This window comes from Protopterus annectens, chromosome 9.part0 (assembly GCF_019279795.1).
Source record: "Protopterus annectens isolate FY-2018-M chromosome 9.part0, PAN1.0, whole genome shotgun sequence".
NCBI lineage: Eukaryota > Metazoa > Chordata > Ceratodontiformes > Protopteridae > Protopterus > Protopterus annectens.
In genome coordinates this window covers 412,402,176-412,418,987 of record NC_056743.1, presented here as the reverse complement: position 1 = coordinate 412,418,987, position 16,812 = coordinate 412,402,176, and the positions used below count along the sequence as shown (strand labels likewise).

General features: G+C 43.1%; 1 protein-coding gene across 4 annotated transcripts in view; it reads right to left on the bottom strand.

The window, feature by feature from the left end:
• The window catches only part of NUDT18 (nudix hydrolase 18), a 440,532-nt gene that overhangs the window by 159,105 nt on the left and 264,615 nt on the right, over window positions 1-16,812 (bottom strand). For all 4 annotated transcript variants that reach the window (XM_044082949.1, XM_044082947.1, XM_044082948.1 and 1 more), the window contains one exon: window positions 13,302-13,515. In XM_044082949.1, coding sequence (XP_043938884.1) covers window positions 13,302-13,515 — 214 coding nt within the window. The remainder of the gene's footprint in view (window positions 1-13,301; window positions 13,516-16,812) is intronic.

Here is a 16,812-nt window from a genome sequence, read left to right as displayed (position 1 = left end):
TTTAGTGTGGTTCATTATATCCTTGATGTTGTCTTCAGTTTTAGTTCCTACGTTAGGACTGCATTCAACCCACTTTTATTTTAGATGAAATACAGACAACAGCTACACTAGCCGGTGTCTAAAAGGACTGTCAATACAAAAAAAAAAAAAAAGGATCGGTGTTGCAGCTGTATTGTACATGTTCTTGTCATGCCATTACTGCTGCATTATCTACAGCAGATTCTCAAAAAAATGCAATACAAGCATCAAGTAACTCCATCCTGAAAACTAAGTTGAGAAGGTAACTGATGAAGTTCAGGTACTTTTTCAACTTACTTTTTAACAGTGGAGTTAAACTATTACTGTAAAGTTACTTGTGCTTGTGGAAGGCACGCTGGTATAATATCATACAATTCCTTCCTCCACAGAGCGAGCTTGGATTTAAGCAGAGAGGCGCCATGTGACGGTACTCTGAGTTAATGAGTTAAAAGTTTATCACCCACAGTGTCAGTGACAACATCTGCAAGTGCGGGTGGATGAGGGTTTTGTTGTGTCAGAAGGTCCACCATGTGGAGTAACTTGTGGTGATTTCCCTTGGCTAGATTGAGACGTAGGGGGAACCAGTGCTGTGTTGACCAGTAGGGGGTCACCAACAACATTTTTGGTTCGTCTCTCCTGATTTTCAGGTGGACTTTTTGAATTAATGGGAAGGGAGGAAAGGCATATAGAAACCCTCCCTTCCATGAAATGCTGAATGCGTCTACTCTCCAAGCTAGTGGGGAGTGGGTCTTGGAGCAGAAGGTCTCTGGGGGGGGGAGGCAAACATATCTACTTGAGACAATATCTAGAAAGACATTCCTGTCAAGCATCCATTTGTGATCTGGAGAGAATGTCCTGCTGAGAAGGTCTGCTTGTTTGTTGTCCTTGCGAGGGGATGTAGGTTACCTGCAGGGACAAGTTGTGTTGTGAGGCTAGGTCCTAGATTAGTAAGGTTAGTCTGCAAAGGTGGTACGCTTTTGTCCCTCCCTGCTTCTTGAGGTACCACATAACTGTGGTGTTGTCTGTTATTATTTGGAGAGCACTTGGTTGTAGGAGTGGAAGGAAGGCTTCCAGTGTCAGAAGGACTGCTGTCATTTCCCTCATGTTGATGTGTTTCTTCTTTAAGGAAGGGTGCCACTTTGCTTGAACCCTGTAGTTTGCCATTGCGACTCCCCATCCTAGGTCTGAACCATCTGTATGCATGAACTGGTTTGATTCATAGGTTTATACTAGGCTATCTGCCCTAAGGCATTTATAAGCCTAGCCCAAAGCTTTGTGGCTTACGCCACCCCTTATATGAAAAAATACTGTGCCCATTAGTTTGTTGTGCCTCTGTCCAGCAGTGACACAGAGATGATTCCTGGGGTAAACCTACGATCTCCCATCCACAGGTCAAGATTTCTTTTGAACAGAGCCAGCGAGGTGCTCTGCCTCACATGGACTGGGATTTTATTCCAAAGCATAGGGAGTCTGAGTGATAAATCTATCCCACCAGCACGTCCTATTTATATCCGTGCTAAGGTTTAAGTCGCTTGCTCTAGTGGTTTTGGTGGATTTGGATTTTTTGAGGTGGAGCATGTCCATTAATTCCGGGTTGGACATGGCCTTGTATGTCAGGCACATGTCACCTCTGAGCAGACGATATGCGACTGAATAGAGCTGGAGTTTCTTCAATCTGGCAGCATATGACAGATTTGAGTCCCTTTATCCTTTTGGTGAGGAACTTTTGGGGTCTCTCCAATTGCTGCAGATGTCGGGTGAGATACATCCCGAATGGGGCATTGTACTCTATCATTGGTCTGATAAGTGAAGAGTACAGGGGAACAATGACCTCACTAGATCTGGATGTGAATCCCTTCATGATCAGGTGGGCAATGTAGGTCTTTCTAACCACTTTAGAAACGCGAGTGTCAAAAGAAAGGCCACTGTCAACCTGGGTCCCCAGGTCCCTGATAACCTCTTCTGTGCTTAGTGGATTGCCACCTATATGGTAGCTTGGGGTTACCTTGTTTTTCCCGAAGGGTATGACTATACATTTTTTGGCGTTTAACTTCAGGCCATGGCTCTGGCACCAGCTATCTGTTTCCATGAGTCCCTTCTGAAGGATATCCGTGTCCGATGCACTTTCCACTATGGCGCCCAGTTTGCAGTCGTCTGCAAACTTTGTCAGCCAAAGTCCTCCCATGTTGGCCTGTACTTCTGAGAAGTAGATGCCGAACAATAGCGGGCCAAGGACCGAGCCCTGTGGGACACCACTTGTGACCGGCTTGGAGTCTGACATAGCGCCAGCAACTCTAACCCTGTGGGTTCTGTCCTTAAGCCAGTTTGCAACCCATCTTGTGACATATGGGTTTACATTTAAGCTGGTAAGTTTTTCTACAATACCCGAGTGGGGTATTGTGTCGAAAGCCTTTGCAAGGTCAAGGTAGGTTGTATGGACTGCCTTTCCCTCATCAATGGCCTTGGTGACTGTTTCGAAGAAGTCGACCAAGTTCAAAAGGCATGATCTGCCCTTGATGAAGCCAAACTGGGTCGGGTCCAATGTCTGCAAGTCCCCTATATCTTTGTTTATGAGCTCCATTATGATCCTCTCCATAGCTTTGCAGACTAGACTTGTTAAGCTTATGGGGCGGTAATTACCAGGGTCCGTAGAGGCACCGCCTTTGTGGAGTGGGACCACAGCTGCCATACGCCACTCCTTGGGCACGTATCCTGTGGTAAGGCTGAGATTAAACAGCTGCCTTATGTGCGGGTTTAATTCATTTAGCTTGTGTAGCACACAGCCGGGGACACCATCCGGTCCCATTGATGCTGTGTTTTTAGCTTTAGAGAGAGCAGCTTTCACCTGCGCATTTGAGATGTCTGGGAGGCTACACTCCGCTGGGATAGTTATCTCTCCTTTAGGGGGGGAGGGGGGGTGAAGTTTGCACTGAACCTGTCTGCCAGTATGTTGGCAATGTCTGTGGGTTCAGTGATTTTTGTATCATTTTGGACAAATTCTGAGCATATCTGGGAGTTTCCACCCAGGTTCCTAACATAGCTGAAAAAGGCCTTATGATTGTCATTTGAATCAATGGCAATTTTTCTCTCAAAATTGGCCTTAGTTGATTTTATGAGTGCTCGTATTTTTTTACTAATAATGATCAGGGGTGACTTCCCTTTTATGGATTTTGTTCTATCATGTAATAGCTTTCTCCTCTTATTGTAAAGTTTGTTAATGGCTGGGGTCCACCAGACTGGATGTTTGCCCTTTGTGGAAAGAGTCTTGGTTTTATTTGGGATTGCCTGATCCATGCAGTCCTGGAGGTGTTCATAGAAGGCATTTGTAAGGGCTTCCGCAGCTTGGGTTGTGGTTTCCACTGGCTCAGGGGCCTTGAAGGATACCACACCAGTCTTGAGTAGTGTGAAGTTTGCTTTAGAGAAGTTCTTCACTGTGGTCTTTTTGTTTGGGGTGGGGCGGGATGTGAATTTCCAGTGAGATTAGTTTATGATCAGATCTCACCAATGAGGGATATACTTCCGGTGTGGAGCATTTTGTCCCCATGTTTGTGATAATGAGATCTAGTATATTTTCTCCTCTCGTGGGAACAGTGACTAGCTGTTCCATGGCATTTGAATTTATGAACTCCAGGAACTGTTGGGCTAGAAAGTTAGGGCTTGAGTAATGTTCCCAGTCTATATTCGGGTAGTTGAAGTCACCCAATATGATGGTGTTTGGAGATACATTTATACCCTCCAGTGTCTTCAGGAAGGCTGTGTGGGGTTCCTGAGTTTGAGAGGGTGGCCTGTAGCATGCTACAATTTGTAGAGCAGTTTTGCCTATGGTTAGTTGCACCTGGATGGTTTCCGGCTTGATGCGTTGCCACCAACCTGGAGGTGTGGGTATCCTTTATGAATATGGATACACCCCCTCCTTTTGTGGTGTGGTCCGGGTTTTGGGGCCGGAACGCATGATACAAGGTAAAACCTAATAGTGCAGGGTGCTCTCAGGAGCCTTGAACCAGGTTTCAGTTACAGCACAGACATCGATGTTCTCCATACTGAGAAGGGCCTCGAGTGCGTGCATTTTGAGATTTAGACTTCTGGCATTGAGCAGCATTACCCTCAGTTTCTTCCCATTTTTGTTTTCTAGGGTGGTAGATTTAGAATTTGAGCCTTGCCTAAAAAAGGCACTATGGGGGTGGCAAGAGCCTTAGCCAATATCCGGAATCCCAGGGGTGACAGGTGCAAGCCGTCCCTTGCGAAGCAGCATAGCTTGTCAAGCATGTCATCCCAGGCAGACAGACACTGGATCCCCTTTGAATGACACCAGGCATTAAGCCAATTGTTAAAGCTGATCATCTTGTCTCTATATTGTGGCATCATTCTTGGTGAAGGAAGGATACTGCTCAGGGTCAGGGATAAATGCAGCAGGAAGCCCGGGTTCAGCTGAATTTTCTGAATCCACCATTTTAGCTCTGTCTGTAGGCAGGGAAAGAGTGATTTCTTGCTCTAGAGGATGTTGGTGGTGTGACCATACATTTTTTTAGATACCACTGTAGCTTTCGCATCTATATTCTGGCTAGTGGTAGCATGGGAATGGTGGCTGCCATTAGGTCCAGGGTCCGTAGGAATTGCCTTGCAGTTATTTGCTGGGTCTGTAGAAGGGCTCTGAAGTGGGAGAACAGGGAGCAGACCTTGTCCTGGGAAAGAAAGGCTTTCATTAGGTCTCACTTGATCCTGCAACCCAGAAATATTTAGTCTTGTTCTGGGGTCAGAGGATTTTGGGCGGTTGAGGGTGAACCCCAGTCTTTGGAGTAGGCACATGGTGAACTCTAGATGGAGTAACAGGGTTTCCTTGCAGTCTGCTAGGATCAGGATGTCGTCCAGGTAGGGGAAAATCTGAATCCCTTGTGCTCTGCAATAGGCTATGGCAGGTGCCAGGCATTTTGTGAACACTCTGGGGGTAGTGGACAAACCAATGGGCAATGCAGTAAACTGGAAGTGAGAGGAGGGTCCTGAAAAACATAGGAATTTCCTGTGGGAAGGGTGAATGGGTATGTGCAGATATACGCTTCTTTCAGATAGAGTGTGGCCATGAAAGCCTGGGATGGTATAAGATTCTGAAGGTGGGAACCTTTAAGAATAAGTTTAAGGAGGAACGGTCTAGAATGGGTCTCCATGGTCTATCTTTTTTGGGGACCAGAAAGTCTTGAATATAAGCCTTTTCCTTCCTGCCCTGGAGGGACAGGATCTATTGTACCAAAGTTCAGAAGGTCTTTCAGAATCTGTGGGAAGAGGAGTCTCTGATTTTTTTTTGGGGGGGAGGGGGAGTAGACACCCCTTAAGGGTGGCCTTTCTTTCCAGGAGAGGAAGTATTCTTTTTGAATAATAGCCAGAACCCATTTGTCTGTGGTGATGGTTTTCCAAAAGGGGAGGCAGCGGGAGAGGCGGGCAGAAAGGTGGAGGTGGGGAAGGTAGTCACGCATTGTTGGGGCCTCATCTATCTTGAAAGGGCTATCTAGAGGGGGGGCTGAGAGACAGCTGGCCTGGAAGGGGTTTGTCTTCTGGCCCCTCGTCGGTGTCTGGAAGATGATGTAGTTCCAGCTGGGGCAGGGTTTCTTCTGACAAAGGTGGCTTTGGCAGAGTAATTCCTGTAATATTTAGGAAAAAGAGACACCAGAAGATGCTTGATGCCTTGCAATTCCTTACTCTTTTCCTGCAGATTTCTGAATAGGTCTGACTGTTTACCAAACAGGAAATTGGTGTCCAGAGGGGTATCTAAAATTTTAGACTAAGTATTCTGGTAAGTGTTGCAGACGAGGCCAGGAATATCTCCCGAGTACAGTGGCAGATGCTGCAGAGCATGCAGAGGCCTCTGCTGCATCCTAACTACATCTAATGGAGTGTCTGGCTACTTGTGCAGCCAGAGATAGTTTGGAAGAGATGTCAGATTTAGTGGGGTAATCTGGTGTAGCAGCCAGCAAAGTGGAGGCTTGAGAGACCAGGTCCAGAGCATATTTGGTCATATGGGTTTGATAGGTGATGGCTCTAAAGGCCAATGTGGAAGAGGTGTAAACCTTTTTTCCAATTCTATCCATTGTTTTGCTATCTTTGTCCCTAGGTAAGAGAGGCATAGAGAATCAGTCTGGACTGTTTATCTGGTGAAATGGCAATCACAGCAGGATCTGCCAGGGGTGGTTTGACTAGAAATTTCTGGTCATCAGGCACCTTGTAGAAGCAGCCTGGCCCCTTAGGGGCAGCTGGCTGAGAATCTGGCATCTTTGATGCTGAGGAAAAGGCATCTAAATAAGCAGGGATGACAGGTGGAATAGCAGAAGGGGAGGGAGATTCTACTTGTAATTGTTCAAAATACCTTTGAGTATCAGATATTTAAGAGGTGTCCCATTTGAAGTATTCCCTCATTTTGGTTATGGTCTCAGCAAAGGTGATATCCTCTGGAGGGCAGTCCCCTTCAATGGATTCTTCATCTGGGGAATAATACTCTTGAAGAAAGGCGATTTGGGAGGTGTAAGATATTGATTCATCAGAAGATGAATAATAAGTCTCTTGCTCTTCTTCCCTGTCTTGTGAAGTAGGTGGTGGAAGAGAGGAGACAGAGGCAGGCCTAGGGCTGAGGAGAGGAAGAGTAGATGGAGAAGAGGCTGAGGGCTTAAGGTCAATAAAGGCCTGCATCAAAGATGAGGTGAAGGACTGCCAGTCAGGTAGGCCTTCAGCGGGTGTAGCCAGATGTTTGGTTTTCGGTTTCTTTTTAACTGGGGTAGACTTGGGCATAGGCCTGGAATCGGATGCCTGGCTAAAGGTAGCTGTGTCAGGAGGAGGTATCCCGGTTGGAGGCCTGGGTGGTTTTGGTTCCCCCTAGACCTCGGCAGTAGCTGATGTCTGGGTTAGCTTCGTGGACGCTCTTGTCAACTGAAAAGCAGCTTTCTCGAAGGTCGCCAAAGTCAACAGATCTGTCAGACATCCCTCAACTCCTAAATTGGTAGATGGCAAGGTGTACGAAAGCAGAGAAGCAGTGGAAAAGGGCCTAGGAATCTTGGCCTCCTTTCACAGGGGTTCAGTTGGGGCTTCCAAAGCAGGATCCATCCTGAGAATGGACTTAGGAAGGATCGACAGATAGAGCAAGTGGTGTGATCATGCTCTCGGCCTAGGCAAAAAATGCAGAGGTCGTGTGTATCTTTATGGGGTATCTGGTGCCTGCATTGGCATTTGCCCTTTTTTGCTGACATTGGCTAAAGCTTTCTACAACAAAGCAAGCTTTAGCTAGAGGTCAAAGAAGAAAAAACCCCAATGGGGCACTTAGCTTTTAGACGTGTTGTGGTGAAGGAGTGAAGCCAACGATGTGACCGTCGTCTGCGGCTGAAAAGTGCTGAGGTCTGTGCATGCAAACGTCACATTTAAGGTCCTTGGTTTACGGCCCTACATGTGATGTCCCATGCAACTGAACAGCCAAGCTGAAGCTTTGGTATAGGAGCTGATGTACAGGTCACCTGAGGCGGAAAAAAACACACCAAGAATAGTGCAACATTGGAATAGAAGAACATCTCTCGACTCCCTCGCCCCCTCCAGAAGAATCAGAATTAAAACTAATTATGCCCCCTGGCTATCCAAAGAGACCAGCTCACTTATGCACAGAAGGTAAACTGTGCTTGGAAAGCCTGTACCAAATCCAAGGCACCACCCTTGCTCCAAACCTAAAGGGAGCTCAGGAACCTCGTCAAAAAACAAATGAACAACGATAAAAAAATCCTACTATAAAACTCTCCCCAACTAAACTGTAAATCTAATTTACGTAAATTCTGGACTACCCTTAAAATTCTCCATCCTTGTCACCCTACCACTCCCCCTCCCCTTTCCAAAATAACACTCCACTTGAAACTGCTACCCTTCTCAAAATTATTTCATTGATACTGTCCAAAGACTCACACATTCTAGCCACAACTGTAACACCCCTTCTACCCTTTCCAACCCGGTCATCAAAAAACTTTTCCTTTCAACCTGTTTCCGCTGCTTACATAAAATCACTTCTACTGAAATTCAAACCCTGCTCTCCCGCCTCTGAATAACTCCCACCTCTGTTTCTCAAACTAGCCGCTGAATCCATAGCCTTCCCCGTATCCCTACTAATCAATAGATCCATTCAAGAAGCTATAGTCCCTGACATTTGGAAATCCTTAGACACCAGGAAGTCTTCAGTTATTCAGTTCTTTAATGAACAAACCACAGTACCACACTGTAAGGCTAAGCACTTTCCGTCTGGTTCAATAACCAGACTTCTTCAGACAAATAACAGCAGGCGCAAAGTAGCATTTATACTAAAATACACTTCCCTCCCCGCCCCCTATTTACTCAATTATTCAATACAAAATCAATTAATCAATCTAATAAATTCAAATAAATTCTTAAATCTATAAGCCTAAAAATAACCGTTCATTCATTTAAAATGGACTATATCACACCAGTATTAAGTACATCAACTACAAACATATGAAATAATAAAACAGTAAACAATCAATTTTTAGTGATGAAAAATAAACAAAGTTTTTTTAAAAAGAAAAAATAAATGCATACAATTCTAAAACCTCCACTAACATTCAACCTTACATTCACTATTTATGTTCACACTTAGATGTATTAAAATTATATAAATATGTATATTGTCCTATGTTGTTAAGAAACAATAATATAGAACAGGGCACCTTAACTTGGCAAACGATGACTATATAGATTAATTACCTGTTTAAACCTTTCAGTTTCAGTAAACATTGTATAGAGCAACTATGGCAAGCATCTAAACAAATCTGCCACATCAGTTCTCTTTTTTCCTAATAATAAAGTTTTCGGACCACCCCTTACCTCTCTGGCCACATGATCAATTACTCTAAACATAAAACTCTGTGTGGGATTAGTTTTGATGTGGGCAGCTAATGCATTTTCAACCTTACCTTTCCTAATATAGTAAAGGTGCTCATAGACCCACTATCGTAATCTATGATCAGTTTTCCCAACGTAGAACACGGGATATAAATTACATTGAGCAAAGTATATTACATAGGTTGTATTGCAATTGTACTTGCCTGACAAAGTCTTATAACTACAATCCCTAATATTAAATGTGTACCCTATACTCATATGTTTACAAAAATTGCAAGATTCACATTTACTCATCCCAGGATTCTTGATAAATGAATGAATTTCAGTTATTTTTAGGCTTATAGATTTAAGAATTTATTAGAATTTATTAGATTGATTAATTGATTTTGTATTGAAAAATTGAGTAAATAGGGGGTGGGGAGGGAAGTGTATTTTAGTATAAAAGTTACTTTGTACCTACTATTTGTCTGAAGGCTGGTTATTGAACCAGACGAAAAGAGCTTAGCCTTACAGTGAGGTACTGTGGTTTGTTCATTAAAGAGCTGAATAGCTGAAGACTTCCTGGTGTCTTAGGTGCTTTTGTCCTGCATTTTTGTTTTTTCAACAGTTTGTTCATAGGTTCATAGGTTAGTACTAGGCTAATTGCCCCTTGTGGGCCATTTTAAGCCTAGCCAATTACCCCACGTGAGAATCAAACCCTGCACCTTGTGTTTGCCAGTGTTTGCCAGGTAGACACGTTAACCATTATGCCATCCTCCCACCTTGAGGTGTTGTTTTGGTCTTGTTTTTGGAAATCCTTCTCCACCATCCCTCTGCATAAAGGGGGGGATTCTACTGACCCACCTAACTACAGACCTATAGCCATATTCTTTCTCAGATATCTAAAATACTTGAAAACTGCATTCATACTCTGCTACAAAGTTTACTCTTTCAGGAAAAACCTTCTCACACCCACTCAACATGGTTTTTGACCATACCACAGCACAACTACCACCATTCAATCTTTTACCCATAAAGTAGTACAGGCTAGAGATAATAACCAACCTGTATCCTATCTTTTTCTCAATCTTTCTAAAGCCTTTGACATTGTATCTCACCCTATTCTTCTGTCTAAACTTGCTAACCTCAATCTCTCCCCTCCTTCACTAGTTACCTATCCAATAGGAAACAGTCTGTAAGATGGCTGCCTTCCTGCTCCCCCTCTCTTCTCATCACATCTGGTGTACCCCAAAGCTCCATTCTGGGTCCCCTTCTGTTTAACAGTTTCACAAATGATATTCACACATCTTGCAAACTATCCTCCCTAACACAATATGCTGAGGATTCCATCTCCATCAACATCTCAGATCTCCACACAGAGACCCAAGATGTCTTTCTATCCACTGAAAAATGGCTGATAATCAACTCATCTTAAACCCAAAGAAAACTAAACTACTGCCCTTTCTTCCTTGCTCCCTCTCTCAACATAAATCAACCTCTGTCATCACATCTTCCAATATGACCATCATAGAACCTGAACCCCACATTAAGCTCCTTGATACCATCATAGATGAGCTCAAATTTAACTTGGATATCCTGCAGAGCATAAAAAACTCACCAAAACTAGGTCTTCTTTACCATAATAACTCCCACTGCCAGACTCTCCCTGGCTCAGGCTCTTCTCCTCCCCTTCCTCCTCTATGCTGCTCCCATTCTCACTAACATACAGGCTACAACCATGTCCAAACTCCAACAAACCTACCACAAAGTAGCTAGATTTGCCACCAGCTGTCATCACAGCTCTCATCACTGCCTTTCACTCAACGCTCTCCAATGGCTAGAATTCCCTTAACAACTTCTTTCATAGTTACAAATCACACATTGTATAGTACACAAACCATCCGCCTGCCCAGCCCTCTCCTCTCTGGCCTCCTCTTACACCCCTATATGTACCCTCTGCACCTCCAACCAGTTACTCCTGGATATCTTCCAACCTAACAAAACTGTCAGTAATTACTCTACAAATCCTCCATTACCCAAGCTTGGAACAAACTCCCCATCCACATAAGATCTATACACTTCAAAAAGGAACTAAAACTTCACCTACTTAACACTAAGGCTTGTCCCTGTCAAGCCCCTACCTAATCCACTATACTACTGTATGCTTTGTCACTCCTTCACTGACTTTCATCTACAAAACCTCCTAATTTTTCTCCCCTTAACTTTAGTCCCTCTCTGAGAATAAATCCCTCAGCTATACTGCTCTACCACTTGTATATTTGTACATACTGTTACTCACATACAAACTCTTTTCTCTGTGAAAACTTTTTCACTCTTTTGGAAAATCCAATTGAATTACATTGCCTATGCAATAACAAAATAAAAAGCTATTATTTGTTTACCATATTATTGTACTATACTTCTTATGTATTACAATTCTCTATCTTTGGAACCCATGTATAATTATTCTCTATATATGCTTATAATATTTGTACTGCAAAGTGTTTCTATTGGAGCTTTTCTCCTCAGGTCTCCATTGGAAATGGGTTTTTAGCCCAGCTGGACTAACCCAGTTAACAAATGTCAAATAAATAAACAAATTAATTACACAACCTCGTGCTGAACAGGTGCCAGTCTTTCCTTTGTAGGCCAAGTCTTGTGTACATTTCAGAATGAATTCTCCAAACACTGTAGTTCATTTAATAAGGCTTTATTAAATGTTCACACTATCTGTATACGGTCTATTTTAACAGTGCTGATAAAAAATAACAGTCTGTAGAAATGCTGGTTAGTAATAACAGTGCTGCTAAATATATCCAACGTTTCTACACATTATTCTGATTGTCCTGCATGATGTAAACTGAAACCGTCTTTATTTGACCTGTCTTCTGTACTCAAGCTCGAGTGTCTGTATTGTAGCTTCCTTTCTGAAATGCTGGATATTTAATCTTTTCTGTATATCATCTGTATGTCAGGTCGAACTAACTGACTGACTTCCTAAAATGTATCTGAAGTATATTTTAGTAATACCAAAACCCTGTAATACTTCACATGCCTCCTTAGCCTTGGTTGTCAGGCCTTGTCTCGTTTTGCAGGCTTTTAGGGACATAGCTGTCCTGTTATCTAACATTTCCTTTGATTTTTCCCTTGAAAAAGAAAAGTCTGTAGCATTCCCTTAGGAACTGTCATCTCTCATGCTGGACCAGCAAGGTTATTTTTCCCTTCTGCTTAACTGTCTTTTCTAAAAATGTATGCATAAATGAAACACAATTCCGACGCTACATTTTTAGGCTTATTTTCAGAAGTGGTGCTGCGGTAGCGTTGTCGCCTCACAGCAAGACGTTGTCCCGTTCGATTCTCAGCTAGAACGTCTTCTGTGTGGAGGCATGCGTGAATGAGCGTGCCTTCGTTGAAGGTTGTGTGTCAGGGCTGGTAACTCTGCATGTAAAAATCCACTACCAAACATTAGCGGACCGGAGTTCCGCTGTGGCGACCCCTAACCGGGATAAGCCGAAAGACACAACAAGTCTAATACCTAATAACTGCTTTAAAATGAAAGTCCCTAATCTAACAGAAACGCAAACAGCAATATATCACAGTACATCGTAAGTAATATGGTTACCAAGAGTAGTTAAGTACACTTTCTACCATGACAGTAAGTGATTATTTCTACCTGTATGATCACTACAGTTGTGGTATGTAATAATGCACTAGTTTGTACACCATTACCCTTATACATTGACAACCAACATAGTGAAAGTATATTGTTGCACTTTCAGAGTGCACTGCGGCAGAAGATGAATTGACCATCACAATGCATCTTTCCCTGGTCATTGTGTACTTATTTGGTACATGTTTTTAATAAAAAGTTTTGTTAACTTTTTAGTCAAACCACAGCCCAAGTAAATTTAGAATTTCCCTCAGTAATGACAACTAAGGACACTTCCACAGAGTTTAATAGACACATTTCTGCATCTAAGCAGAACATGTCCACTAATTTTCACTGTGTCGATGTCACTGAGGTTAAAGACCATCTTTAACTTTCAGTGGCATCAATGTGTGGAAAATAATTAATGACTGATGGAATTCAATGAATAGTAGAGTAAAAACATTTGTTAAGCAGGCAGAAATGCTAATCAGGGCTTTATACATCACATAGGATGGTGGTAAATGGTGAGTAGCTGAGTGAGGCAATATAACAGAAGCACAAACACCGTGGTATTGCTTTAATCAGACCTCCATCTACTGTGAAGGACAGCTCCTAAAATTTGTACAGTTGTGATATCCAGTGCTGTACTCTGTGTATCTTTGCTTGTGACAATGTAAAGAGGAAATGCAGCTGAACAAAGCATGGTCATGATATACATTGTAATACCATATAACACTTTCAAATGCAAGACAGTCCCCCAAGGCCAGTTTCCCTGCCTAACCTGTGACTTCTGCCAGGAAGACGAAGCGAATCCATCGTGGTCCTCGCTCCTCCACCAACAGGAGTGTGATAGGACAACATTCCAGTCCTGATTCTTCCTTCACTTCCCGCTTCATGGCTTCTATGATGGTTTCATTCTGTTCCATTCTACCAGCAGGCAAATACCACTTTCCATAGCAGTCCCATTTGGCTTCCTGAATCATCAGCACCTCACTCTGAAGAGATAGTACATGAGCACAATAGTTATGATCACATTACTAGTAACAAAGGCAAAGCCAACTTTATATTTAAGTGATCATGGTTCTAAGAGTGGTACACAAACATACCAAAATACAAAAATGTTTAGCAAGCAAACCTTAGAAATCTCTTGTCCTTCCTAATATCTTCCCACACTGCCTTCAGGATAAATTGAAAACGAGAGTTTATTAAAGTACAGTTGTGTACACTTACCATAAATGTAGATGTTAGAGTGTATTCACTGTTGCAGTCATTACATTTGGGTAATCTGCTGGCAGGTTGCCCTCAGTCGGCCTGAATAACAAAGTCTTGGGTCCTTCGTTGGTTGCTGTCCCCTCTTCAATGAAGTCAGGTCGTCAGGGGTATAAAACATGCAGCCAATGCCATTTTCATTAGTTTTTCTTGCCCCAGATGTCAGATGCCTCCCAAATGGGGAGGAAAAAAAAAAAAAATATATATATATATATATATATATATATATATGTGTGTGTGTGTGTGTGTATGTAATGTAGAACACAAGAAATATACCTCCATATAAAAGCAAATACACCAAAAGGGCTTTTGAGCATAGTAAACGAAAGAAGAGGTATAAGAGAAAAATAGGGGGCTGGCGGGTGGGTAACCAGGACTGCAACAGTGAATACACAACTGTACTATGTTCTTTGTGATTCACTGTTGCAGTCATTACATTTGGGTAGAATCCCAAAGCTATGGTTGGCAGGATGGAATTATACAGCATTAGGAGCAGCTATAAGGCCCTGCAGGACAGCAGTGGCAAAGCCTGCTCTGGATTTAGAGGAGAGGTAAATGCTAATGTCTGGCAAACGTATGAACTGAGCTCCAACTAGCAGCTTCTAGAATGTCTCTGGTAGGAACCCCTCTGAAAAAGGCTGCAGAAGTAGATGCAGCCCTGGTGGAATGGGATCTGATCCCCTTGGGGACAAGGGTTTACCATGGTGGATGTAGCAGAAACAAATACAATGGTTTATCCATTTGGAAATAGTCTGCTTAGAAATAGCCTTTCCCTCTGCCCCTGCAGCAAATGCCACCAATAGTTGTTCAGATTTTCTTAGAGATTTTGTCCTGTTTAAGTAGAATCTTAGTTGTCTGTGTACATCCAATGAATGCAGAATCCACTCCCCTTGTTCTGTGGATTTGGGAAAAAAGTTGGCAGATGAATGGTCTGATTCAGAGCCACACTAGATACCACTTTAGGCATAAAGAATGGATTGGTCCTGAGAGACACCCTGTCCGGGTAAAAGATAATGAAAGTTTCAACTGCCAAGAGAGCCTGTAGTTCTGAAATCCTTCTAGCTGAAGTGACTGCTAAAAGGAAAGCGGTCTTCCAAGAGAGAAATTTTATGTCTGCAGTAGCAGCTGGTTCAAAAGGAGGTAGGGTGAGTTTCTCCATCACAAAATTTAGGTCCCATGCAGGGGTTGGTGCTCTCCTGGGAGGTCTCAAATTTTTGGGCCCTCTGAGGTACTGCTTTAGCAGGGGATGAGAAAAGAGAGGAGGCTCTGTGTTGTAATGAGCCAAAATGGCAGAGGCATGGATTTTTATAGAAGAAAAAGATAGGCCCTTGTGAAGCATCTCAGTTAAATATTGCAGAATCTGAGGAATACTGGGCATTGCTGTGTTTATTCCTTGTGCTTGGTTCCAGGCACAGAATCTTTTCCATTTATCAGCATAGGATTTTCTAGTACTAGGCCTTCTACCCTCCAAAATGACATCCATCACAGGTTTACTGAGAGGTGTAACTGGTGAAATTAGTTGATTAGTCATGCTGCAAGATTCAGAATTTGGAGCAGAGTGTGCAGAATTTGATGGTTCTGCTGAGACAGTAGATAAGGTGTCTGAGGCAGGTACCATGGAGGAAGGTGTGGCAGGTACCATAGAGGAAGGTGTGGCATACTGCATAGGTGTGGGTACCATTGTTGGCGAGGCCAGTCTGGAGCAATCAGAATCATTTTCGGTTTTTCTTGTCTGACTTAGTAAAACCTTGGGAGAGCAGAGGCAGTGGGGGAAGGCATAGACTGATAGGTTTTTCCAGCTGAAGGATAGAGCATCCACTTTCCAAGCTTTTTTGTGATGGATTCTTGTGCAGAATTTGTCCAACTGATAGTTTTGGTTTTTCCAGCTGAAGGATAGAGCATCCACTTTCCAAGCTTTTTTGTGATGGATTCTTGTGCAGAATTTGTCCAACTGATAGTTTTGGGGAGAGGCAAAAAGATGTCCGGGCTCCCCCATTTTCGTGTCAACATGCTGAATATTTGTGGATCCAGTTTCCATTCGTGTGGGTCCATAAGATTTCTGCTTAGTTCATCTGCCAGATTAATTTGCTTTCCTGGCAGGAATTAAGCTTATAGATGTATTTGGCAAGTCAAAGCCGTGTTCCACAATACCATGGCTAGTCTGCAAAGGGGGTAGGAATGGGTACCCCCCTGCTTGTTTATGTACCACATAACTGTGGTGCTGTCAGTCTTTTTATCAGTAGTTGTCCTGGATGAGGAAAGTCCTTGAAGGCTGTCAGAGCATTCTATACAGCTAGCATTTCTTTCTGGTTGATATGTAGGTGCATTTGATTTGGGCTCCATTCACCCTGAATGCATCTCCCTGCCAGGTGGGCCCCCCAAGCATAATCTGATGCATCTGCAGTCAGGGTTTGGGTGGCATGGGTGGAGTGAATGACTGTCCCTTATTTTGGTGACAGGTCTCTGCCCACCATTGGAACTTCTACTGCAGGCAAGGAATGATAGGAATCATTGTTTCCAGGCTGTGACAATGTTGACTCCATAAACATTTTAGGTACCTTCCTCATATGCAGTCTTGCATATGGAATTAGTAGAATGCAGGAAGCCATGAACTCAAAGGCCTGCAGAATTTGTCTTGCTGATAGCTGGGTTTTTGTGGCCACTTGTTTGAAGTAAGTCATAAATTGAATTTGTTTTTCTGGCGTGAGGCAAGTCATCTGGGCAGTTGTATTCAAGCTTGCACCCAGGAATGTAATTTTTTGAGAGGGTACCAGTTGTGATTTCTTTTCGTTTATGGTGTACCCTAGACAAGTTAGAAGCTTTTTTACAGACGCCAGGTGCTGTAGAAGAGTTTCCTTGTTTTCTGCCTGAATTAGGCAATCGTCCAGATAAGGATAAATTTGAAGGTTTCTTTGTCTGCACAATGCAATTACTGGTGCCAGGCACTTTGTGAAGACCCTGGGCGAAGTAGATAAGCCGAAGGGCAGTGCAGAGAACTGGTAATGCAAATAGCCTGCTTTGAA